Source organism: Lathamus discolor, chromosome 4 (assembly GCF_037157495.1).
Source record: "Lathamus discolor isolate bLatDis1 chromosome 4, bLatDis1.hap1, whole genome shotgun sequence".
In the NCBI taxonomy this organism is placed as follows: Eukaryota; Metazoa; Chordata; class Aves; order Psittaciformes; family Psittacidae; genus Lathamus; species Lathamus discolor.
In genome coordinates, this window is record NC_088887.1 from 64,898,173 (window position 1) to 64,923,785 (window position 25,613).

The 25,613-nt window shown below is 39.4% G+C and overlaps 1 protein-coding gene across 6 annotated transcripts; it reads right to left on the reverse strand.

Annotated features, from left to right (window-relative positions):
* Positions 1-389: 389 nt before the first annotated feature.
* Positions 390-24,719, reverse strand: UPF3A (UPF3A regulator of nonsense mediated mRNA decay). Of its 6 annotated transcripts, none has more exons than XM_065677856.1 (10): positions 24,191-24,277; positions 21,077-21,183; positions 14,335-14,441; positions 12,446-12,544; positions 12,246-12,356; positions 8,898-8,953; positions 8,648-8,806; positions 6,693-6,853; positions 3,970-4,264; positions 390-1,889 (listed from the first exon to the last, which is right to left on the reverse strand). In XM_065677856.1, exons 1-10 carry the CDS (start codon positions 24,194-24,196, stop codon positions 1,716-1,718), a joined length of 1,275 nt encoding a protein of 424 aa, XP_065533928.1. In that variant the 5' UTR covers positions 24,197-24,277; the 3' UTR covers positions 390-1,715. The 6 variants fall into 6 exon arrangements, with proteins under 6 accessions (XP_065533928.1, XP_065533927.1, XP_065533931.1 ...); XM_065677855.1 differs by lacking the exon at positions 24,191-24,277 and adding an exon at positions 23,138-23,416 and having other exon boundaries at positions 4,190-4,264; XM_065677859.1 differs by lacking the exon at positions 24,191-24,277 and adding an exon at positions 23,138-23,408.
* Between the last annotated feature and the right edge of the window lie 894 nt (positions 24,720-25,613).

Genomic DNA, 25,613 nt, shown 5'->3' on the forward strand with positions numbered 1-25,613 from the left:
AGGTTAAAGCCCTCCTGCAGCCTCCCCTGTGCATCCCAATGGGTGCGAAATACCTGCTTGTGAGCAGACTCTCACCCAGTTAAGGCTCTGTCACTGAGTGAGAGGAAAGCCTGCCCCATGCTAACACCACCCGCCTCAGCCAGGCCACCAAGACAACACCCTTTCTCTGCAGTCAGGATGAACTTGGCTTTAGATGGAGCTCAACCCAAATGATTCTCTAGCAGCAGCTCTACTTAAGCTTGAAGTCATTTGAGCTGGCAGCTCACTAGCTTGATATTCAAGTTCTCAACTGTATTTTTATCTGCTTCTGAAGAATAGAGTAGCATAGGACCATACTTAATTGTTCTAGAGTAATAAATGGAAACATTGCAGATGATCACGCCTCCAAATCATAGTTAAAATCTTTTTGCTTTTATTCTATTTAATACTTAACATCTGGGAAAATTCAACCAATAATTTTTCAGTCTGGAACAATTTGATGTGCCAAATAAAATAATGTTCAGAGAGGATGTAAAAATAAATTAATATCTTACTATTTAACTTCAACGAACAAAGCAGGTCTCACTTTCAGACAACTGAATCATTTTCAGCCATGAAAGATAAATGAACATCTGCCCTCCCATTAAACACGATGCTATCATTGAAACCAATAGGGAGATACACATGGAGACATTATATATATATACATATATATATATATATATATACACAGACACATATGTGCCTGCATCAGAGGGCAGGATTTGGCCTAGATCTTACAAAATGGTAGTTTGCAGTTGACTTTCATGTGTGTTTATGTCTTTAAGAAATAGAACTGCAGAACATTCATGTATCATACATGTTCAAATCCTGCAACTGCAGCTGGTATGAAACATCAGCATATAAAAAGTCATCACTGTACAACCACTTTTTTGAAAAGTCAGTGTCAAAAACATAAAACCCAGTTGATTTATTAAAACCAGATACACTGTTTAAGTGCTGAGGTGTGCATTAGCTTTCTGCTGTTGTAAGCAAAAGAATCTATTAACACGCAGAAGGTGAAAGTGGCTCAGAAAATGACAAACTCTCTAACAAGTTACTTGAAGCTTTACTAACACTGTACCTGACACTAGTTAACTGAACACCAACGTAAACACACCGAGGTACAGATACTAATGGACACCCCTCACAGCTGTACAAGCCGTGGGCCCCATCCTGCAAACACCCTTGGCTCCAGAGCTTCCTCCCAAGGCTGGTCCCACTGCAGCACCCAGCAGCAGCCCCGGCTTCTGCCAGCATTTGTAGGATGGGGTCCTCTAACCCTCACATCACGCACCAAACACATTTAAAGTGCCTCAGATTTCAAACTGATGAAAATCAGCCCTTCATCTCTTTAGGCTTGAAAAGGTGAAATAGCTTCTGAAAAATCTTATATAAATACTTCTCAAAAACTATTAGGGGTTTTCAAAGTAAATCCAATAAAATATTGAACTGCTTTTAAATTAGGCAAATAGTGTTTGCACTGCTTTTTGTAAAAAAGTAACAATATTCCTCTGCAGTCAGTTAAACGTTTCAAGTCACTCTTCCATTTACTTTACAGAAAGTAAGAGGCAGAACTATGCTGATTTTGTTGATGGAATCATCTGTGGAGTTCTGGAAGAGCCCCATGGGGTTTTTGTGTAGTGACACTGAATCTTAAGCTCATCCCTTTTCACAAGTCTTTCCTCCAGTTTGTTTTATTCTGGTTCTTCGCTCTTCTCAGAACCCCGTCCAGCTGAATTATCTGCCTCATACCTTTTATCAAGAGTGTCTTCAAAAGGTCTCCCACCGCAGTCATAGGTTTTACTTGTACATCCCGTATGTGTTCGAATGCGAGCTCCTGGCTGGTATAACTGCATGGCTGGGCGATCCTGGAAGAAAGGAGACATGGTTAACACTCTGAGAAACCTCTGAAGGATACATATGTGGGATTTTAAGTGATGAACGGTTGTGAAGAAAGCAGACGTTGTGTTAAATCACTTGACATTTCCTAAGACCCAGGAAAAAAATGGAGTGTAATGAAAATTGACTGAGTCTTTAATATCTGTCTTGTTTATAACACTATTCTTGGGAGCCAGGCATTTTGAATAAGTGAAGAAAGCTGTAAAATTTAAAAGATCCTGTGATACATGATCCTGCCCCTCTGCTCTCATGAGACCTCACTTGGAGTATTGTGTGCAGTTCTGGTGCCCTCAACATAAGAAGGACATGGAGCTGTTGGAGCAAATCCAGAGGAGGGCCACGAGGATGATCAGGGGACTGGAGCACCTCCCATATAAAGACAGGCTGAGAAAGTTGGGGCTGTTCAGCCTGGAGAAGAGAAGGCTGCGTGGAGACCTCATAGCAGCCTTCCAGTACCTGAAGGGGGCCTATAAGGATGCTGGAGAGGGACTCTTCGTTAGGGACTGTAGTGACAGGACAAGGGGTAACGGGTTAAAACTTAAACAGGGGAAGTTTAGATTGGATATAAAGAAGTTCTTTACTGCAAGGGGGGTGAGGCACTGGAATGGGTTGCCCAGGGAGGTTGTGAATGCTCCATCCCTGGCAGCGTTCAAAGCCAGGTTGGACAGAACCTTGGGCAACATGGTCTAGGGTGAGGCATCCCTGCCAATGGCAGGGGGTTGGAACTTGACGATCTTAAGGTCCTTTCCAACGCAAACCATTCTATGATTCTATGATTTGACATAAACAAGGAGAAACAGTGCTGACAATTATCAAACACAGTATTACGGGTGAAACTCTGAAAAATATTGCTACCTTCACTAACATCAAGAACAATAGCCTGTACACTTGCAACTCTGCAAATGAATGACAAATACAAGCATTAAAAAAAAAAAAAAAAAGGCAAACCAGAAGGGTTTAGCAGGTAACAACTGGAAAATTATCCTATACTATACTTCACCAGAGTATATTTTATTCGTGAAATTTCAATACTAAAACACACTGTTTAGAAACTCTGCTAAAGGAGTCTTTTCCTAAATAAGAGTGTTTACTCTCACCAGTTTTTTAATGCTATTAAGTAACCCATTCACCAAAACCTGAGCTTTCAAACAGCGTATTTTAACATGGTGGCAGAGCACTGAAATTGTCCTATATCAAACCATACTAATTTTCAGTTGGCTTCATAATTTGAAGTCATTCTAGTCTGTTGTTCTTTCATTTTCTTATTCCCAATATGCATTTTCCCTTTTTCTTTCCTTTTCCTTCACCTTTGCCTTTTTTCCTCCACTTTGTTTCTCCATCTCTTTAGACCAGATAACAAGGTTCATTATTGGGCCATACAACCAGATTATTCTAGGTAGTACTCTGTAGTACAGTATGAAATGTCTCACATCCACCTTTCTGCATCACAAACAGCTGCATAAAGCTGGATCCTCTTGACAAGTAGTGCCCACTGAAAGTTTATGGTAAAGGGTCCGAATGATTTTTCATATCACAGTACCTTGTAGTTTGCATGAAAGCTAGCACAACTCAAGAATTTGTGCATTCACACACTCTCTACACAATTAGCTATTCATTTGAGTCCTTAGAGTTCCTTTACCAAGCAATGCCTGGCCAATCCATAATTCCCTTACGAGCTGGGTAATTGAAGTAAATTTTTAAGACTAGCATGCCACTCTTTTTAAATTTCATTACAGATCAGAAGTATGACTCTTTTTAATATGCTTGTAAAATACAAGGCTTCCAAGAATAGCATTCTAAAAATGCTAGGGTTGAAAGGAAGATAGAAAGTCTTTCCTATATATTGTAAGTATGAATGAGCGACCTGTAACTGTATTTTAGCTGCTGTTGTCCTCTGATAACAACAGAAAGAAGTCTGTATTTGAGTGAAAATGAAAGAAAGAATTGTTTCTTTTGAAAAAGCATCTTCATGCTGAATTTGAAAAGTAAAACCTGTGATCTTGAAGCACATTTAACTAATGAAAGATTATCCTAAATGAATAAAAGAACCTTATTTCTTATGCGCTCCTTTGTGGATGCCATGTCATCACACTTGTCCTCTTTACCCAGTTTGTCTACTGCCTCCACAGTGAAGCTGTAGCTGTAGTTCCCTTTCTTTCCTCTGTCTTGATTGTATCCTTTCCCCCATTTCAGCTCTTCTTCATTCCTTCTCACAAACTTGTCAAACTCATAGTGAGCTCTATGCTTTCTGCCATCATCCAACCGATACCTTTGTCTCTCAGGTTCTTTTTCTCGAAATCTTCTCTCCAAATCTCTTTGCTCTTTGTCACTGTCATTTTGTGACCTATGAGTATGCATAAAAAGAGAGAAAATCCAAGCAATTAACAGAAAAAACCCCAAACCTTCAGAAGATTATAATACAAAGCCTTCGTTGGACTTCAACAATGTTTAGATCAATTGTATGGAAAGGCTGTTTTCTTCTCATTAGAAAGGGGTTAGGTGCAACTTTCCTGAATTCATGTATGTCCAGCCCTAGATGATGCATTCAGTTCAAAATAGCAGACAAAGCTTTACAAGCAAAATTAGATGGTTGTGCAACTGTTGTGGAACGCCCATTCTTCAACTTCTATCCTTTCTAGCAATCCCATCAATAGTTCCCCAATGCTCTGCACATAAACACATGCTTTATGATTAGCTCTCGTGGCCTGTTCTTGAGGCGACTCATGTATGAGTAAACCCTTGAATGGGAACATTCAGGGCCTGAAGGAACATATATCAACTTGTTAAGTTTTATGTCTCTATTTAACAGAAATTATTCACCAACCTTACAACCTGCAGAAGGCATTTGTGAAAGTAATAGTTATGTTCCAGGATTTTGTTTATTATGTCTCCAAGTAATTTAGCCTACCTTTGCATATTTCATTTAGGCAAAAGACCATTACCTTACCACAATGTAATAGTTAATTTCTGCTATGTTGCAATGTGTTTATATTATCAAGATTATTAGTCTGCAACATTGTGCTGCCTGTCTGATACAGTTCTCAGCTCTCTCATTCACTTCATTGTTCCTGTTCAGCAAGCAGGTGCTTCTCTCATACAGCCAAACTGCAAATAATGAAGAAAGATTACAGAGTAGATTGAACTTTAAAAGGAGCACAGACACAGGCAGTTTCTTTTTATACATAATATAAGGATAAATATTTAAAATTGAAACAGGAAAGTTGCTTTTGACAGTGTGCTCATGTTTTGGGAATCAGCAGACAGAATCAGGGAGAGTGGTGATTTTCTAACGGTGCAGTGATCAAATAGCAACATGCTTCCCATTTAGAATGGTTTCAGATCAATAACATTGTATCTGTTTGTACCACTTTTTTTAAAAAAAACAAACCACTGTGAAAATTGTCAGCCTCTGCCATGAACTTGGGCATTGTTGGGGCCACCAAGACTGGGGCCCCATCTCAGCAAAATCTGGAGGTCAGCAACAAAATCTGAATGACAGGTAAGTTATTCAGCATCTCAGAAGTCTGTGCTTGTGTCAGCGTAACACATTCACCAAGTGGAAGCAATATCCCAGCTGTCACAGACATGTGAATCAACCACAGTTAGAGAGATACTGTACCTGTAGCACATATATATATACATATACAAAAAATACTATGTCAGCTCTCAAGGGATATGTGGCTGTAAGTTGTTTTGTTTCAAGTTTAATACGTTATTCTAGACACTAACTCCAAGTCCTAGCAAGGCTCAGAGCATAACTTTCCAAAAAGCCAGGATAACACATTTCAATGTGTTGCTGTAGCATTGTCTGGTACCTGTCTCTTCCCCTGCCTGTTACTGTGGGTGAGGAAGGAATGGATGCACCTGGAGGTGGGCAGGTGACAGGGATACAAACTCCAGTTCAACAGTGGTTAAAGTACCTTTCTAAAATTGAGTCATAGCAAAGAGGCAGGCAAGAGAGAAAACAGTGAGGTAAGCAACTACAAAGTAGAGACACAAGAGAAAGTTACACAGCCAGAGAAAGAGAAAGCAGAAATTAATGGAAGTAAAGGGAATGGAAGCATATTTTTGTTTGGTAGTTTCAAATCCCTCTGTGACCATGTACATTCACATACCTACTGAGGTTTTAATCTGTGGTAGAAAAATATTGTTACTGAGCTTTAAGATATGGTTTCAAACAGGTAATTCAGTCTTCTGAACACAGAGCTGGAAGTTAGTTTATTAGTGATTTCTGAGTCAGTGACAAAATAGTTTCAATTTTAATTCTTGAGCCAGCTGAAATAGCTCATAGTTTGCAACCTAATTACATCCACTAATAATCATGATGAAATGAGCACTTGGAAATGACAAGGTAGCACTTACTGTACCTGCACAGTCAAAAGGATACTGGTTTGCACCTGGAAAAGTAAGGCATCTTAGCTAATTTAGTCTGACATCAGTAACGGAAGGAAGGCCTTACCTGAGCTCCTGATGGGGAACAGGTGAAATAACAATGAAACTCTGAATTCATTTCATGCAGAAATCCTTCCAATCTGAGATTTCAAAAAATTTCACAAATAACAAATTGCATCCACTAATACTGCCATCAGGTCAGCAAGTTGTTACTAAAAACCTTTTACAAAAAAGGACAGTGAGAGATTTGGTCACACACAGAATGAAACCAGTTCTTTGCTGACAAAACACCAGTCAGTTCATCAGTTATATCCTCTTGAAGCCTTGAGATGAAAGCATTTAGGATATAAATTGAAGCCTAAAAGAGAAATATTACTTACTTTTCCTTAAGGTCTTTTAGTGAACCCTCCAAAGACTTGGATCTTATACTCCCAGATCCAGGTGATTTTTCCCATTTGTTTTCCTCAATGTCAGCTTCTTCACCTTTTTCTCTGTGCTTTTCACTGGCCAGTTCATCTCCTTTTTCAGGCTTCTTGAGAAGCTAAGGGATATTTATTTACATTATAATGTAAAATTACTCTCCTCTGTTGTAGCAGACATTTTAAGAATGTATTAAATATACTGGTGGCATATTAAAATTAAAAATATCTTACTTAAATGATAGGAATGTATTTTACAAGGTTTTATTTATTTATGAAATTTAAAGTTATTTAAAAATGGCAGTTTACTTTTGCTGAGGAATGAAAGTCATTACCAGGCATTGAACCGCACACTTTTAAATATGCTGAGAGTACTGCAGAAAGCACTTATCTACTCTCTCCTGATTTTTATATATATAAAGACACTAATATGGTCTTTGATTTCTTAGAAATCGGATAATAGAGCTCAATGTTATTGCCAATTAAATAAGAAGTAGAACTTCTACCATACTACAAAGATATCAGGATTAATACTTCACTCCTCGAAATACTATATATAAAATGTGTGTCACATGAACTACTTTGAATAGACTGGCATACAGAAGTATGTCCTTAATATAAATACACCTTGACAGCAATACACACTGAGGAAAATATGGCATTAGCAGAAAAGACTGCATTATATTTTCACCTTGGAGATAAAGATTTTCAAGAAGCCTCTTCATTTCCTGACAAATAACCCACACAGTGATTGAGCATGTCTAGCATTACAGGAGTAATCTTTATAGAAGGACCATATCTCTTAACATAGCAAGAATAAGCAGAGCTTCTCATGAACCTTTTCATTTCACCAGTTTTTCTGAAATGAGCACAGGTTATTCTTCTCCGGTATTTAAAACTTCTCTAATGTTTCTCTCAGGTAACATTTTCCTCTTCTGTCAGAGACAGAGCTAGCTTTCAAGGTTACCACAGACATATAAATACTGGGGGGTTTTGGACAATCACTTTGAGGAATACATTTGAAGGAGTAAGTCTCTTTCTTCTGAACTTCTACGGTGGTTTCTTATGCCCAGATATGAAAAAGCTCTAATTTGGCTTCAGAACTACTTTTATACGTTCAGGTGAAAGAAACTGTTATCCAGAAGAAAAAAGAAATAGGTCTGTGGCTTCTCAACACAAGATCTGGAGTGAGTCTGTGTGTCCTTGCATTAAGCTACAGCCTCTTACACCAATTTTCCTCTTCAAAACAGCTTATAAAGCTTTTCCAATACCACAAAATTTAGTTCAGATTAATAGGTTGTATCTATGTCATCTTATACAAATAAGGTTTTAAATATCCAGAGTTAATAGCACAAAATACACCCGCCTAAGTGAAACCATTAAAACCACATCCATTCACATTATTATTAAGGCAGTGCAGCCTGAAATTAGCAAGACTTTGTTATAACTTGGTTAAACCATGCTATTGAAATACGTAAATTCAGAGCATAAACACTAAAAACTCTCTGCAGATATGGCTAGTTGAAGATTTACATGACATGAAGTATTAAAGCCATATTTGCAATAAACTTCCTACGTGCTGGCACAGAACAATTTGGTTATGCCAGGTTATGTCAGCATAGAACGCAGCAGTGTTGTATAAAGATATCTGAGTTACCCGCCATGACTGCATCAGCACTTTATAGGCTGGTACCTAAGTAACTGATAGTTACTTAGTAACTGATAGTACTGGTAACTGATACTCACTTCCACTTTCAAACATGTCACTTAGTCAAAGTCTTATGTTACTTTCCCTTCCAGTAAGAATTGGTCTGGTATCTCCACACTATACTGTAGCGCACTAAATTAAACAGTGAGATGGCAAATGAAGTTCTGGATAATTTCAACAGAAGAACATTATATTTTCACTAAGGTACCTTGATCCTTATTTCTTTTTCAGAGATTTTCTTCTGCTTCTCCACTTCTTTTCTTTTACGTCTTTCTTCTTCTCTGCGCTTCCTTTTCTCTTCCTCCCGTAGACGTTTCTTCTCCAGTTCTCTCCGCCTTCGTTCTTCTCTTTTCTCTTCTCGTATTCTCTGAAGAGTTCAAAATGATTAACTTTGAATTGTCCAACAGAAAACCATGTGAAACATAAATGTTGAACTTCAGGCAAAAGTCTGAACGTACCTGCTTTTCTAATTTTCTATTTTTAATATATTCCAAAAGGGGTGTTGTTCTTCTAGCTAAAACACAAAAAATTTGTGATATAGTGTTCAACTCCTAAAATACGTACTCATTACTTTAGTACTAACCCCTTTTTTATTAGCTTGACCTGCAAGGGAGCTAATTAATAAACCTATTTGGTTTACGTATTTTTGACGGCATTCCTATCATTCTGCTTTAGAAACACTTTGTTGCTTTTTTGCTCTTAGGGTTAGAAGCAACAGAGATAAGTTGCATCATTATTTAATGTTTAAGTAAAACTCATATCTTTTAAGTTCAAGACAATGTTTTTTTTTTCCTCTTGCTCATCAAACAGTTATTTCACCAAAAAGCAAATAAATGTGTTCAGAATCTGTTCCTACCATTTACTTTTGTACATCGAAACCCAGCTATATTGCTGTTCATATGCAGCCCATGTAATCTCACACAGCATTTTTCAATCCCAGGTTTCAAAGTACATTATGAAGGAAGCATTTTCACTCTCATACAACATTTCCACTGAACTACCATTTAGCATTCACCTTTCCATGGGAAAACAGGATGAATAAGAGAGAAATGGTTTGTTCCAGTAACACAGCAAAGTATCAGCAGATTCAATAAACTCTGGCTTCCCAAATAGCAGATCAAATGCCTCATCTGCTGGATCACACAGCTAGTCTTATGTTACAGAGCTGTCTCCACACTCTGAAATCTAGCCTAAGTCACCTGCCTGAACCATCCCCAAATGCTACAAATACTCAGAGAACATCAACAAATTCTGTATCATGTAGAGCATTCACGATTTACAGCTGTTGCTAGCCGCAACAAATTTTGTCAGTCTTAGATGTCCCAGGACAGTTACAAAAAATGCTTACTACTAGAAGTTGCTCTACAGTTATGCATAGGATTCTTCCTCAGACCTGAAGAAAATTTCACAACTGAAATGCATGGCAGGACTTGGAAGAAAAAAAAATAAAAGAAAAAAGGAAGAAATAATAATAATAAAAAAAGTTTCAATAGATTTGAAATGGCATAGCTAAAATCTAGACACACTTCATCCCAAAACATCTGTTTTTCTCTTGAAAGTGCGAATATTCTGAGAGCAACCCATTCACTAATGATAAAACCTTGTTACACATTTATGAATGAAAAGGTTTGAAATGACTCAGTATTTATTTTTAGCAAGTATCAATGGTCAAAAGCAACAACCAAAACCTTCCCTACCAGGCCCTCAAGACCTGCATCTCTGCTTCTCTCTCTCCAGCTCCATCAAGTTCTCCTGTTTGAGCAGTGTCTGCTTCTGGGCACTTTTGCATGATGAAAGTGATCAGAAATTGTAATTGGAGGGCCTGGGGAAAGGATAAGCTGCACTGGGAGTCCTGAACTTGACCCTAGCCATGACTAAGGCTGTGGTGCAAAAGGTTTACTCAGAAGTTACAACTGTAAGTTCAAGGGAGAGAGGCAGTGTGATAAGTACTGTCAGAAGAGGAGGGCAAAAAAGAATGTTTCTCATACCTGACTCTTACCCATCTTATTTATGAGCCTTACTGCAAATAAAACTCTAACAGGTTTAACAGGTCTTTCTTAAAATATTTAAGAAATTTTAAAATAAAATAAATTACAAAATGAAGACCTCTGTCAGCAGTGACTTTTATACTTAATCCTGCTCTCTACAAACAAGCCAGAAAAATAAGCTTATTTTCATCTTGTTACAGAGAAAATCTGCTGTATCTCTGACATGCAAAAACTGATGAGCTAATGTATCTGACATGATGCATGAAACATGTTGGTTTGCAGTAACACTACCTGGAAAAATCTTAAGAATGTGAGGCCCAATTCTGCCAACAAAGTCTTGGGCACATCTTTCGTTGACTTCAGTAGGAGTTAACACCTTTACAACCAGACATACAACTAATCCTTCCCATAATTCTGCCATAAACTTGCTATCCACTGAAGCTTTATATTGCTAGCAATAGCCATAGTTTTGAATAGCAGAAAAAATAAAACAACTAATTTGATATCCCGTGATTAAACAGAAACAAAAAACTAATACTCCTAATGTAAAGCTGCCTTCAGCCAATATTCTTACTCAGAAATCTACAACTCTCATGACTAATCATTTTTGCTGATATTTTTAAGTTTATAAATCTTTCTTGTAACTGCATACTTTCTGTGAATTGTAAACTTCTTGGAAACTTTTGACTGCTTTTACTCTGATGTCAAATACTAGGGAAGATTTAGAGCAAATAAAAATTGCTGGGGAACTTCCCTATCTAGAATTGCAACAAACAAGTTCTACTGATAACAGGATTATTTAAATGTCCACACTTCTTACATTTAAATTTCCTCTAAATTTAGTTTCAAAACTCTCCAGGCAACTTTCAAACAACAGCAACAAGTGCTGAGAGGAAACAGCATCAAGTTATGGTACAGGAGGTTTAGACTGGATACTGGGAAAAATTTCTTCACCAAAAGGGCTGTTGAGCACTGAAACTTGCTGCCCAGGGATGGTGGAGTCACCATTCCTGGAGGCAGTTAAAAGATGCTTTATGCGGCACTTCGGGTCATGTTTTAGTGGTTGACTTGACAGTGCGAGGTTAATGGTTGCACTCAATGATCTTAAGGGTCTTTTCCAACCTAAGTGATTCTATGATTCTATTTTTATGATTCTAATCAAAAGAGGTGGCTACTTTTACACTGTAAAAACAATAATATCGAAGGTTGATTTTTCTTCCTATTCAATTGTCATGCCTAGGGAAAGGCTAAGTGTTCTGCACGTTGTCACTTAGAGATATAGCACATCACTATTCCATGTCATCCCGAAAGCTTCATAATAGCACTGACGATTTCAGTGTTGCTCTTACTAAAGATTCCCCCCAACACTGTGAAACTCATGCTGCATGCATACAGAAAACAAGGTGTTGCCTTACTTTCAAAGCTTTTGCAGAATCTTGACCATGAGAACAGAGAGGTCTTTCCATCTTTCTCAATAAAAGCAGCTAGTACCAAGGATCAATTGTTAAATAATCAGCTATTTTAGCCTTTAATAATAAATCTTCCACCTTTTAATACGTCTGAAAACATTCAGAATTATTAAGAACCTATTTCTGAAGCTACTGTGCATGCGAAACTTCCAGTAAAGTCAAATGATTCCATGCATAGAGACTTAATAGGTGGGGTGTTTCCTGCCACAAGTTGGCTAGATAACAAAAATTTAACTGCGATAGTCCCAGTCTGTTAGACCGAACAGGTCAGCTCTTGCAGTTATATAATAAAGATATAAAAATAAGATACTTGATATTCTCAATAGTAAGAAAAATCAAGAAAACAGACCAATGAGTTCCCTTGTTTTGGCCTCAATCTCTCCCAAAAGAATCTCAGGATTGGCACAGATTTTCTCTTCATCAGCACAATAACTCTCTAAAAATTTCCTATATTCTGGATCTGTGAAGAAAAATTTTTTGATTAATACTTTGCAGTGCATCACAGAAATGGAATCCACTTTCCACTGGACACCAAGAAAATATGTTTACCGTCTTCAATGCTCCCGGCTTTAGCATCTTTCTTCTTCAGCTTCTTTTTTGAAATCTTCTGAAATGGAGCAAATTCAACCACTGCAGGATACTCCAAACCTTAAAGGAGATCAGTGCTTAATTTTGTGAGAGGCAGACACTTTCCCCACATTCAAGTAAGATTTCAAAAGTCTTGAAACTTATGTTGAGCAGTCTAACTTGAAATCAAAGGTGACTGCTTCTACAATCCCATCCAAACTTCTAATAAAATTATTTTAGATTCAAACCAAAATACATTTGTATTTTAATTATATATAGCAACATTGAATAGTTTTGGACATGCTAACAAAAACTGTCAAAATGATGATGACTACTGCTGCACAATAAATTTCTTGCATTACCATTTATAATTCCTTTTTAATTCTTCATTGATTAGAAAAACTTACATAAAATCTCAGCCTCACAAGTGGTAAATATTGCTGGGAAATGAATCTGAAAGGATTGAGTTGCTTCTGTAAGGTTTTGTTGCCAAAAAGCTTAAAAAGTAAATAAATGCTGGGTGATAAGCAATAATAAAACATACCACCTTCTTTCAGAACCATAACTGTAAAACTCAACATGTAAAATTGTGTGAAACTTCTTTTCTTACTGTTTATGATGGACTACACAACTTCTTGACAGTGTTTACTGGCATGGATTCTGCTTTTAATTCTGCCTTAAACACTGGATTCTTCTTTAGACTGGAGTCAGAACTGTGTCTAACTTTTGAATTTTGCCTGGTTTCCACTTGCAGCAGGTCCAGGATTATACTTTGTTCAAGTCCACTGAAAACCAGGCTTAAATCTGTCAGAACATTTGTTAACCTTATTGAACCTGGTAATCCTTGTTTTAATTTTAGCCTCATAAATGCAGTACTGACAGAAGCCTCACCAGAGGGCATATTTAATCAAAACCTGTGATCTTTATTTGCACAATCAATCATGCCAAATTGGCCAGCTGTGTCCATGCTCAGTTTTGTAATATACAGAATATCCTGGATTCAGTAAAGCATAACACTGAAGAACATGCTTAATTTGGGAAAAGTGAAGTCTTGGCAGAATCATAAAAATAGTTTCTTTCTAATTTGTTTATCTAAACCACACAGAATTTGAAATCTGGGAATCACACACTGTGTGTACAGAGTAGACAATGTCTACAAAAAACCCCACGTGCTTACTTCTGTTTTATACAATCCATGCATTTTTTTACAGAAGGTATGCGTGAAGGAGGCAAGGAACTGCTAAAGGGAAAATGCCATTTCTTGGCTATGGCAGTTTCATGCTACTGTCAAGAGACCTGGATTTATCCATATCTACATTACAGTTTTTCCTTACTACTGGTCAAACTTTCGCAGACTGAATGGCCTAAAGATAGCCACCAATTTTGTTGCTCTTGTTCTTGGAACTCCAATCTAGATCCCTGCAAATGCGCTAAATCATCAGGCTGTACATATCTCAAAGTGGGCAACCAAAATTATGAAGTCAAGTTTTCATCTTGCATTTTCAAAATGGGAATACGTGGCACAACTTTATCCCACAGAAATACACTGCACATGTAATGATTCATGCTTGCAATGTGTTCAGTTACTGTTGTGATGTATTGTGAAGTTTACATAAGGATTGTAGTAAGATGCTGACAGCATATTGTTGGTATAAGAATGCAGATAAAGCATGCACACCACACAGACAAGCAAGACTGCATGGACAAATACATTTTGCACTTCATCATTGTTCAAGTGCTAGATTTTAATACATGTTTAGGTAATTAGCTGTGTATCGAGGAAAAAAGATGTAACTAGCAAAAAGGAAGCAAATGAATGCTCTAAAATAGTGTATGTATATACGCACTGAACATCTTATAAATAGTCCAACCTTTATTATCAATGAAGACATAGCCATCAAAGCGATCTCTAAAAAGAAGGATGTCCTCAGGATTTCTAAAGTTAATGTATGCTCTTGAGTAGAGATGAGGATAAAGGCTGTAACAAGAAACAATTTTATTTTCTGTTATTTACTATTCTGTTCAGAACTACTAACAAAGTAGAATTAGAAGGATCACACTGCAATTCTCATCTTGAGAAACAGCTACCTTAAACATGCATACTGAAGTCTTTACACATACAAATCTAATTTTATATATATATATATATAAAACAAAAAGTAACTGAACAACTGGGTTCCCAGATGCAACTGTGAGATTTATTCTGAACTGAAACAAATACTTGTAGTTTACTTTGTCTCCCTGAATTGCAGAGCATACGCTTCCATTGTGCAGGATCAAAGCTTTAAGTCTCATATATAATGATTTAAGAAACAGGAATAACAGCAGTCCTTTTGGAGAACTTCTTGATCATGCTAAGGAAGTCTTTTGTCACTGAAACAGGAGAAAGCAAGTAAAAGCTCCTAGTGAAAGGGCAGTTGCCATGCTGCCACTGTATTTAAAGAAATTTCCACCTTTAAGAAAGATTAAATAACCCAGTAACTGGCAAAATAATCCACTGAATTACATACAAATAAATAAACTCAATCTGACATACACCTCTATCAATAGATATGCAATGTCTAGATGTGACAAGCAATTACTGTGAAAATCCAAAGCATTTCTAGCAAAGGAACAGGTACGTACCTCAACAAATTCTGATTCTTCAGGAATTTATTGGCAGAGACCTCACTCTAAGGGTAAACGTTTAATGTGCCTAATAAAAACCTCAGGGTCGGCACACCATCAACCACAGTGAAACTGAGTTCAGGTAATTAAATGAATTATCACCCATCAGCTAAGTTATTGTGAATCATGGCATGTACACGTTTTAAACCCTAGCAACTGTGATACAGCGAAGTTTGGCTTGAACTATCTTCAGTGAATTCTGTGATGACTTTGTATTATGCAAGGCTTTTGAACACACCTCAAAACATGACTCTAACACCCTATGCTCATAATACTATTATGAACATGGCCAGTCTTCAGATAAACTGAAGACCAGCAGCAGGAGACAATAAACACACATAGTTGCAACTGCATTTCAATTACATTGCTATTTCAGAGGAGATTTTCAATTTTATGTTTGATATTGTAGCCAGGAGGAATGCTTAAAAAAAAAAAAACCCAAAAAACCTAAGCTTTTTTTTTTTTTCATGTAGATGTAATTTTCATTTAGCTGCAAATACCAGCTATGGAGTGTTTCTACAGCATGCAGAGGATAAGACTTCTAAGGAAGAGCTATTTCATCCATATATACTCTTTATATTTTTATATTCTAGGATGGAAATAGCATAATAGTGTAAGCAGGTACCCACAAAAATGACTGCTAGGGCATGGCTGGGGCTATGCTCCTGACACAACAGACACTACAGGCATGGCATGCTCCCTCATCCACCACAGCCTACGCTAGTGCCACACAGCTATGGGCCACCTGAAAGCACGCTTTGACAGCTTGACTAAGCGAGCATAGATGCACATGGCTGTATTTTGTCATGGAGTTCTGCAAACTGTTCAGAATTCTCTGTGATCAGATGTGCAAATCTCCAGTCTGCATACACAACACAAGGTATCTCAAGAGCAGCTGCAGAGTTACCACCAAGATGCAAAGCAAATAAAAGTTGGTTCTCATATGAGTCCAAGTTAGCTGTCAGGGTGCTCAGGGTATTAAAGCCTGATCACTGAGTGTTTCAGACCCCTGTCTTAGACTTCTGACCCAGCAGTGTGAAGTGTGCCTAAAAAAAAATGCATAAAAGTCACTCTTGAAATGGGAAACTACTAAATCTAGCAGATTGAATGCTTGGCACTGGCTTGCATATTAAATACTGTCTCTTATTCCACGTTTCAGACATCTGACTTCCAAGTGCTGCTCCCCTCTCTGGATTTCACCTATCCACTGAGAACTCACCAGTGTGACTACACAGCAAAGAATGCATGGGGCTTCACAGGGCCACAGGCACTCTGTGGCTGATACCCTCTCCTACAAAGAAACACTCCTGCTCTACTCATGTACTTTGTGTACAGCAGTTACTGGATAAAACACAGCTTTTGCTCTTCAGAAGTTTGCCTTCCAGCTGAATCCCACATAAGGGCCGCTGGGCTCTGTGTGTTTCCTCCTTTTTTCAAGGAGCACAGATTTCATTCAGGATTTGAATGTGGTTTGAGGTCGTGCAGTTATAATCAGGCAGCTGGCTTTATTTTGCTACGTTTGCTGCCTATAATGCTGCTTTCCATTCATATCATGGTTTGGACAGATGCACTGCACACGATGTTGGTATCTCTGGGGTATCACTTAGAGCAATCTAATGGCAATAACACAGATGGGTCTGACTGTACACACTTCTCCAGCACAACACAGTTTCTTTGGTTTTTCCTGTACATTAAAGGGTATTCAATCTTTTAGGCTACACAGGTTTCCATAATGCTATTATCTCTTTAAGCCCTTATTTTTTATAATAATTTTAGTAACAAACACATTCTAATAGTTTGCTTCTACAAAATAAGTTTTAACACAACTGTGTAAAAAGCTTGGTATACACAAAAGCCATTTTAAATGGGTATCTATAATATAAATAGCAACATGTAAACTATAAAAACAGCCATCACATCTTAGTAAAAATACTTATCTATTTATCAGTTGTGGTGTATATAAACATATACACGTATAGATCTCCATGTGTAAATTTTGAAGTGTTAAATAAACTCCATCCATTTTTATATTACATAGTAAGTTCTGATCAAATGAGTAACTCATCATCCACATTGTCATGCCAAGCTAAAATCCACTGGCCTTCATGCTTGTCTCTCACCTGTGGTCACTCACACAGCTGATGGAACTGGCACAATTTTAAATTAGTCTTTCCTTTTTAAAAGTGAGCACAATTTGCCCAGCAAAGCAGCATCAGTTGCAATGACAGACTGTCACTAATTCCATCCAGAACATAGTAGTGGTGGCTCCCTTGAAGATCTAAAAATGCTGCCCCTTCAGAGCCGCAGGTCCCGGGTGCCATCCTACAGTGTTAATGCTATTTGCCTACAATAACTTCTTCCCAAAGTTTTGCTCAGGGTTACGGAAGGAGTGCTGTCTGCAAGAAGCTTTATCACTGTGATACGTGGCATGGCATTAACTATTTGACTGGCCTTCATGTAAACAAAGCTCCTGTTCAAATCCCTTTACTTTTACAACCTCACAACACTATTAATGAGTCCTAGCACTCAGCATCAGCACCAGTACCAAGGGATGACCAAAATCCTGCAGGGCGAGAACTCAATCGCTTGACTCAAGTTTTAAAAGACACAGAAATATTTATATGCAGACAAAAAAAAAAAAAAAGAGTATCTGGGGAAAAAAAAAAAAAAAGTTAATATTTGGAGTCTGAGAACAAGATAGACTGTCAGGAAGGCACAATCTTTATTATCAGCTATGGATAGCGTGTCTATCCAACAATCACCCCTAAAGGTCATAGAATCAGTGTTTATTTGCACTTTCATGTCAATATACAAGAGAGAATAAATGTAATGCAATGAATCAGATGGATCTAAAAGAATGAACAAAACACAATGCAAGTCGCTTTCTGTATTGATTTTACTGAAATAGATGTAACTGAGAAAGTGTGATACATTAATGACATTACTTAATCAAATTAAACCTTAAAAAAACATAGCTTGCCTCTAATAATACATTGTAAACTTAAAGATAACCTCTAAACTGCAAAACCAGATAAACTGGAGCTGATATACATGTCTTTTTTGGTTTGTTCTCTAGGTGAAATGACCTTGGAAATAAGCATGTAGGAACAATTATACTCAAGAACTCTCTAGTTCTCTTTCCAGCAGCAACTAGTAGAGGATGCTTACAAGTAGCTTGTTAAAAAGGAGAAACTGTACACTGACACTTCACCTAGTATAGCATTTCAGTTACTTGCAGTCTATGGACTTCATAATATAGAACTTTTTCCTTGTGTTCAATCAGTTTTCATAGGTAAGTGCCTAACTGCTCCTGAACCATTTTCAACCTCCATGATTTCTGGCATCAACTTCTGACAAGGGGCTGCAGGGTTTAACAAGGTGTTCTGCAAAAAAACCCAACCCAACAAGCAAATAAAAACAACACAAAAACCAAAACACAACCAAACATCAAAACAAAAACCAAGTCAGTATTCCTCAGAAATCTGAAGGAGCTATTAGAAAATTCTGTCATCCGGAGTTTCACATGATAGGCTTACACTGAGACAGTACAGCAAGTTTGTCTGCTCCCACATCAAAACATTTGCAGGCCCCTTTCTCTTTCCAACAAATAGATCCTCTTCACTGAGTAGCTTCTCCAAATCATTCTCTTACTTGTTAATATGAAATTTGCTTTTAATCGTCTCTTGTTTTCATTATCACTGCATTCCCTGGATTGGTTGCCACTATGCACACAGTACACGATCTAGAAAAAAGCTCATCAGTGAAAACCAGAGGACACTGTAGAGAGAACGTCCACCTTGTACTGTAGGTCTTCCTGTCAGCTGAAATGGTGTGAAAATACATCCAGAGAGTCTTCTGAAATTCTGTGAACAACAGCTTACTGCAACACAGTGCTTTATACTCAGAAAAGAGTTCTCCGATGGATAAGAGAAGACTAAGACTCAGTGGATTAATCTTGTCTCTAACTTACAATTTCTAAAAGTTGACTTTATATTCTTGAGTGTATGAACATGTAAAGAGTTAAATCATAAACAGATGCACATGGGTATGTGTCAGCATTCAAACAAAGGGGGCAAGGTGATCCTGGGCCAGTCAAAGAACAAGTAACCAGTCAAGCCAATACTCTGCAGAACTGCAGCTAAATGCCTATTGAAACTGTGTAATTTGATGAAAGTTGCAGCCACACAAACCTTGACAGATGAACCCATTCTGAAAAAACACACCTTTTGTATGAAAGTGTAATTTTTAAGAAGCAAGATGAAGAAAAAAATAACATGAAGCAGTTCATGCTGAGAAGTTCAAACTTATATGAAAACACTTTTTTTCTACAACATTTTAATTTTTGAAGGCAGAAGAGAAATGAATCCAAAACTCAGGAGAGAGAGAGAACATTCTTCTGCCAGATCATTATTTTATTACAGGGCTCACACACAAGACTAAAGGAAACTGAAAATCCAAGTAACACATATATCAGATTCCATTGTTAAAAAAAAATTAAACATGTATATTCTTTGTTTGCTTGAAGTCAGGTAGTAAAACCATATAAGAAATACAGCTTTATTTTCTCCAGACTTTATACTTTTAATCACCAAGATCTGCTTTTCAAGGCAAATGAATTTTTTTTATTGTTTTCATGTCCTCATCCCTCTACCAGAATAAACTACTGTGTAATACAAGCAATCTAACAAACTTTTTTATACGTACATACATTCTGCCCCTAGCTGAGGGGGAAACACACTGAGGACAGACATGCTCTTCTTCAGAGATTTTTTTGCTTTGCCTTTGCTTTGCCTTTGATATTTTCCCCATATGAAATGAACAGCTGGGACAGAAGCGTTAAAGAGACTCATTTAGAAGTACAGATGACAAACTTCAGAAGAAAAATGCGAGTAACTACAAAGACTTTCAATCATACTAAATGCTTCTCTTTCTAATGGCATATCCTTTGTGATTTTACCTGGAAATCTGAAGCACCAACTATTTTGTTGCTGTGCATTGGTGTAAAATAACCGCCATAAAGATTAGCTAAATAAGACATATGTTTCTTTCTGACTGTGGAACTGACTTTGACATATTATCTAGTCAGACTTAACCACCTAATAACATAGTGGTGGCAAGAAGTGGTGGCACCTTGTCAAACAAAATCAACCCAGGAACTAGACTGTTCTAAGCAAAATTGGTCACAAGTAAATCCCTACACAGGAAAGGCTATCTGCTCTGGGTGGGGTCACCCCTACCTTTAGAAGCTGGCTAGCAATAAACACCCAAGATCCCCCTGTCACCAATAGAAAGAATCTGGTGCCAGTGGAGGGCGATACAGCGCACGCTAAGGCTAAGACGGGCAAGAAGGATCAGTTTTCCAGAACACATGCAGATGTAGCATACAGGGTATTTTGTTTATTTCAATGGTTAATTTCCTTCTCTTCTGGAAATTGTTTTGTTTGAAAGGGAATTGTATTTTACTATGGTGATACTGAATAAATTATATAAATATAGCAGCAATTTTATTTTAGTTCTGCGTGAGATAAAAATGAATAAAACTGAATTGTTTGAAAAACACATAAATACACAAACATGTAAGCAAACAAAGAAATTAAGCTCAAGTGGCATTCACTAAAAGAATTCCGTGATGTCTGCCCTAATTTGATTCTTTCTCACACCCGATAAAACAGCCAGTTGCATTTTACCAATGAAGGTTCAAAGAAACGTCAGGGTTTCAAACCAAATTATGCCCTGTTCCTATACAGAAATATTCTGGTTTAAAAATCACCAGTGTAAAAGAAAAGGGCAGGAAGTATGTCTCTGCATATGTAGCCAGCTTTTCAGAAATATTTTAAGTAACCTAACAGAAATAACAAAAAGGGAAAACCAGGTGATTTGGTATGTCCAAAATAACTTAATTTAGCTTTAAGCACCTGAAAACCTACATAAACAGCTCATCCTCACCTGGGATCAGCAGTGCAAAATTCAAAATAATCATGGGCAGGGAGAGGATGTAGCTGTTCCTCCAGCTGCTCCTTAGTTAGACAAGGAGGAAGGCGTCGAATAACTACCTGCACATACAAAAGAAAAAGGAGATTTATCTTCGATCTAAATACTGTAGAAAGAGACTGAACAAATCATGTGATTCCTCCTTAAAAGCTGTTCCCTGAATAGTGATTTACCTTCTTGGACTTGCTGACAGGTGGAACAATTTCCCTATCTCAGTTTCTGCTAAGGCTGTAAAACTGTAGGGTAACTAAACTATTCTGATGAAGAGCTTGAGAATCATTGTAATTTAGCCAGTAACAAAATATTTTAACAGATGACCAAAAAAAAGAAATACATACTGACAACACAGCATCAGTATACAATATATAGTATCTCTCAAACCAACTTTTAAGTCCTTTATTACAACACTAGCTTTGTGTATTAGGTTTATGTGTCCATGTTCTGGCAGCAGGGGCTCCAGGGTTGTCTTTGTGAGGAGAAACTGGGGCTAGCCCGTGCTGGATACAGAAGGTTTCAGTGGACCTGCCGCAGAGCACACCTCAGCCCCTCAGCCAGGACAGTGGCATCTCTGGGAAAAAGTATTCTAGATGGGACAGAAAAGGCTGCACAGCAGCAGAGGAGTAAGGGGGAAAAGCACAAGAAATGGCCTTGCAGACATCAAAGTAAACGAGGGAGGGGAGGAGGTGCTCCAGGTGCCCTGAAATTACCATGGTGAGGACCCCCTGCAGCCCATGGAGGTCCACAGTAGAGCAGATATACACTTCCAGCCTGTGGAGAACCCCATGCCAGAGCAGGTGGACATGCCCTGAAGGGAGTTTCAGCCTGTGAGAGCCCATGCAAGAGCAGGTTTTCTGGCAGGACCTGCAGCCCACAGAGAGGAACCCAAGCTGAAGAAGGCTTATCCTGAAAGACTGCAGCCTATGGAGAAGACACTTGCTGCAGCAGCTCATGAATAACTGCAGTGGGTGGGATGGACCCCCACTGGAGCAGTTCATGAAGGACTGTATCCCATGGCAGGGGCCTCACACTGGAGCAGGGAATGGGTGTGAGAAGGAAGGGGCAGCAGAAAGGAGCTGTTATGTTCTGCCTACAACCCTCATTTCCCACCCTCCTGCACTGCCTGGGGGCAGGGGAGAGAAAGCCTGGGAAGGAAGAGGCCAGAAGGTGTTTTAACCTTTGATTTCTTTTCTTTTACTTAGCAATAAAATACATTTTCTTCAAGTTACATCTGTTATGCCCGTGACAACACTTTGTAAATGATCTCCCTGCTTCTACCTTAACCCATGTGTTTTCCTAATCTTATTGTCTTCCCCTGTCCTGCTGAGGAAGGAGTGAAGGAGCAGCTGGATAGGGATCTGACAGGCATCCAGTCAACCCACCGCATTCAGGTAAAACGGCCAGTAACAAAGGCCAGCAAACTAAATTAAAACCTTTGGGACACAATGATGGCAGCACAGAAATCAGTAAAATGGCCATCAAGCTTCAGGCAATCTATTTCATTTCTTAGCAATACCTGGATTTAACTCAACTTTTAAGTTATAGTGATTTTCAGTTTTTCAATCTAGAAAACGAGAACAAATCTCATCTCGTACTACTCTATGTAACGCATTCTTTGAAAAATGCTAGAATCAAGCAAAGGAAGGAGAAGTGCTCTGGTCCATGCAGGCGCTGCTTTGCCACAGCAAGCGCCAATCTGAAGCACTAAAGGCGACAAGGAACGCTGCCGGGGATCGCGAACACCTGAGGTAACGGACACCCTCATTCTTCAGACGAGCCAACATCCGTTTAAACACCCGAATCTCCTGACATTAAGCCTCGCTCCGTCGAACGGGGCCTGCCTCCGCTCCGTGCTCCCCACTGCGCACCTCCTCTGCTCCTGCCGCATCTCCCACCGCGGACGCTCCGCTCCCGCCTCCCCGCCCTGGGTGCGAGCCCCGGCACCGCCCCCCCTGCCCGGCCCTGCCCTGCCGTCCCCGGTCCCGCCGCCCGCCCGGAGCTGCGCTCGCGCCCCCTCACTTTGCTCAGAGCCGTTTTTTTCTCATCCCGCTGTTTAACCGGCGCCGGGTGAAGGGGAGGCGGCGGCGGCGGCAGCGGGGAGGGCGGGGAAGGTGGCGCTGGCGGCGGTAGCTGGCTTGGCGGAGCCTCTGTGTCGCGACGCGGAGACTCCCGCCGCAGCGGGATGTCCATGGGCCACCTCTCACGGCCGCCACCCCTCATGAACCCCGGCCCGGGCTCCCGCTCCGACCGCATGCAGACCCCGCTACCGCCCGCAGCCAAGCGGAAACCTCGCGAGAACTGCCGGCTAGCAGAGGGGAATCTCGCGAGGCCTCGCTGGGGGGCGAGCGGGGCTCAGCTGCCCCACCCGGTCGGCGGTCGAGGCTGTGAGGGGGGCATGCGGCCGCCATTGGTGTGTTCATCCACACCCTCCCTGTCGCCGGCGAAAGGCGCTTTCAGGGACCCCACTGTGCCCGTGGGGAGGAAAGGACAAATAAATTCGTCCATTTCTCTCTTGTCATGGAGATCTGAGCTGTCATACCATCAGGTCATAACTGGAGAGTGCCGGAAGAAATAGTAAATTTTATCAATCTTTTAAACTATTTTGTCAATTACAATTGAACTATCAAAGGTAAAAGGAAACAGTCTAAGGCTTATATTCATGACTGATGTAAGACAAAAGACCCAGCGTCCAGCAGCAAGCTTTTGCTGTTACTTTATCCATCTGATAGCCTTCTTGGTTACAGTCGTTCAGGATCCATAAGGACAGATGCAAAAGTAGCCGCAGAACGGATCCTTTAAAGGATGAGACTTGCCTAATCAGTAGCTGTTAAGGCACTCTTTACAGAGTTTTATGAAATACGAGCTCACTCCTCTAATAGAGATAACAGGGTTTTATTGAGGGACAAAGTCAATAAAGCAAAAGCAACAGTGCTGGGCACGTGACCATAGCCAGAGGCGCACTGATTAGCATTTGTTACAGGTTTATATACTTTCACTATTGCATTAGCCATATTTATACTCATAATGCTCGCGTATAGGCGGGGAATATTATAACAAGCTGCAGGAACTTACTATCATAAGTCTCCTCTTGGCGTCTGCACACCGCTATCCAGTGATCATGGGCAGGGGTCTTGAGAATGAAGTAAGCAGTCTTCCTCATGCTGGTAGGGGTCTTCAGGATGAAATCAGCAGTCTTCCCCACGGTGTACTTTTCAACTTTGGTACAGTTGGATGCCTCAGTGATCACAGAACTAGCTGAAACCAGCCATATCTGTAATTCTTCTGGTAGCTGGCAAAGATTTGGAACAGTGTGACCTTCCTGCAAAATTTATTGCAAGCAAAACAGGACGGGCAGACAAGGAGTATCCAAAGCTAGCAGATGTTTGGGAGGCACAGTCTCCAATCTAACTGATAAATAGAAGGATGGTGTGAAATAACTCAGTTACGTTTAGTGGGGCCACTAAATCCTGTTATCTCACCACAGACTTACAACACAAACATTGTTCTTTATCTTCGACCTAAATTAAGCTAAAAGTACTTTAACCCTATGTTTTCCAGGCACTAGCTTACCTCAATTCTTGTCCTCAAGTCGTCGCCCCCCCCCCCCCCCCCCTTTTCTTTTACCTTTACAAATTCTTTTGCTATGTGACTCCATTTTGCTCAAGAGTTCTGGCCATTTTCAACTTGTTGTCTAATCTTGTGTCTTTAGTGAGCTTTGTTTCTGTTATTGCGAACTCATACAGTTATATCCACATAGCAACACCTATGATTTGCAAAAGCCAATACATGTATGTGTTTATCACAGTTTCAACTGGCCGGAGTCTTTTAGGGTAACCAGGAAAAGTCTTCAGTTTACTTCAAACGTAAGAAACCACCTGAACCACACACAAACTACCAGATACCAAAAACCAAGGAAACCCCTCACTGTGACCTTCTCAGTGACCTCCACACGGAAAGAGACAAAGTGCTGGCCAGGAGGTGCATACGCCTTCTGAATGATTAATTTTTCCCCATACTCTGCTTGGATAAAGACTTTTCCACTTTCGACTGACAGCTCACCCCCTGTTTTTCAGGGGAATGTGCAACTTCAGTGAGTGTTTTAGAATTAGGAAGTTAAATATTTTCATTCACCTTAACTTTCTAATGGCTAAGAAAATACAGGATTGGTACTGAATTCTGCACTGGACACATGCTCCAATCCTTATGTTCCAATGTGTGGAATGGTAATGAGCATCCATAATTTCTTCTGTGAAGCCACAGAACAGTTCCCGCTGTCACTGGGACAGAACCAGATTTCTCTACAATAGCATGTTGGTGCTCATAGGAGAGTGAGTGGAGCTCCTGCACCCCACCCAATTTCATTGCCGTTAAAACACAGGCTTATCCCCTGGCTTTTCCTCACTCACTACTCGTTAACTGTGAAGTGCAGGTGGCTCTAGAACTTGAACATATTCAGTAATGCATGGGCAGGTGGAAAACAGCCAATATTCTGGAT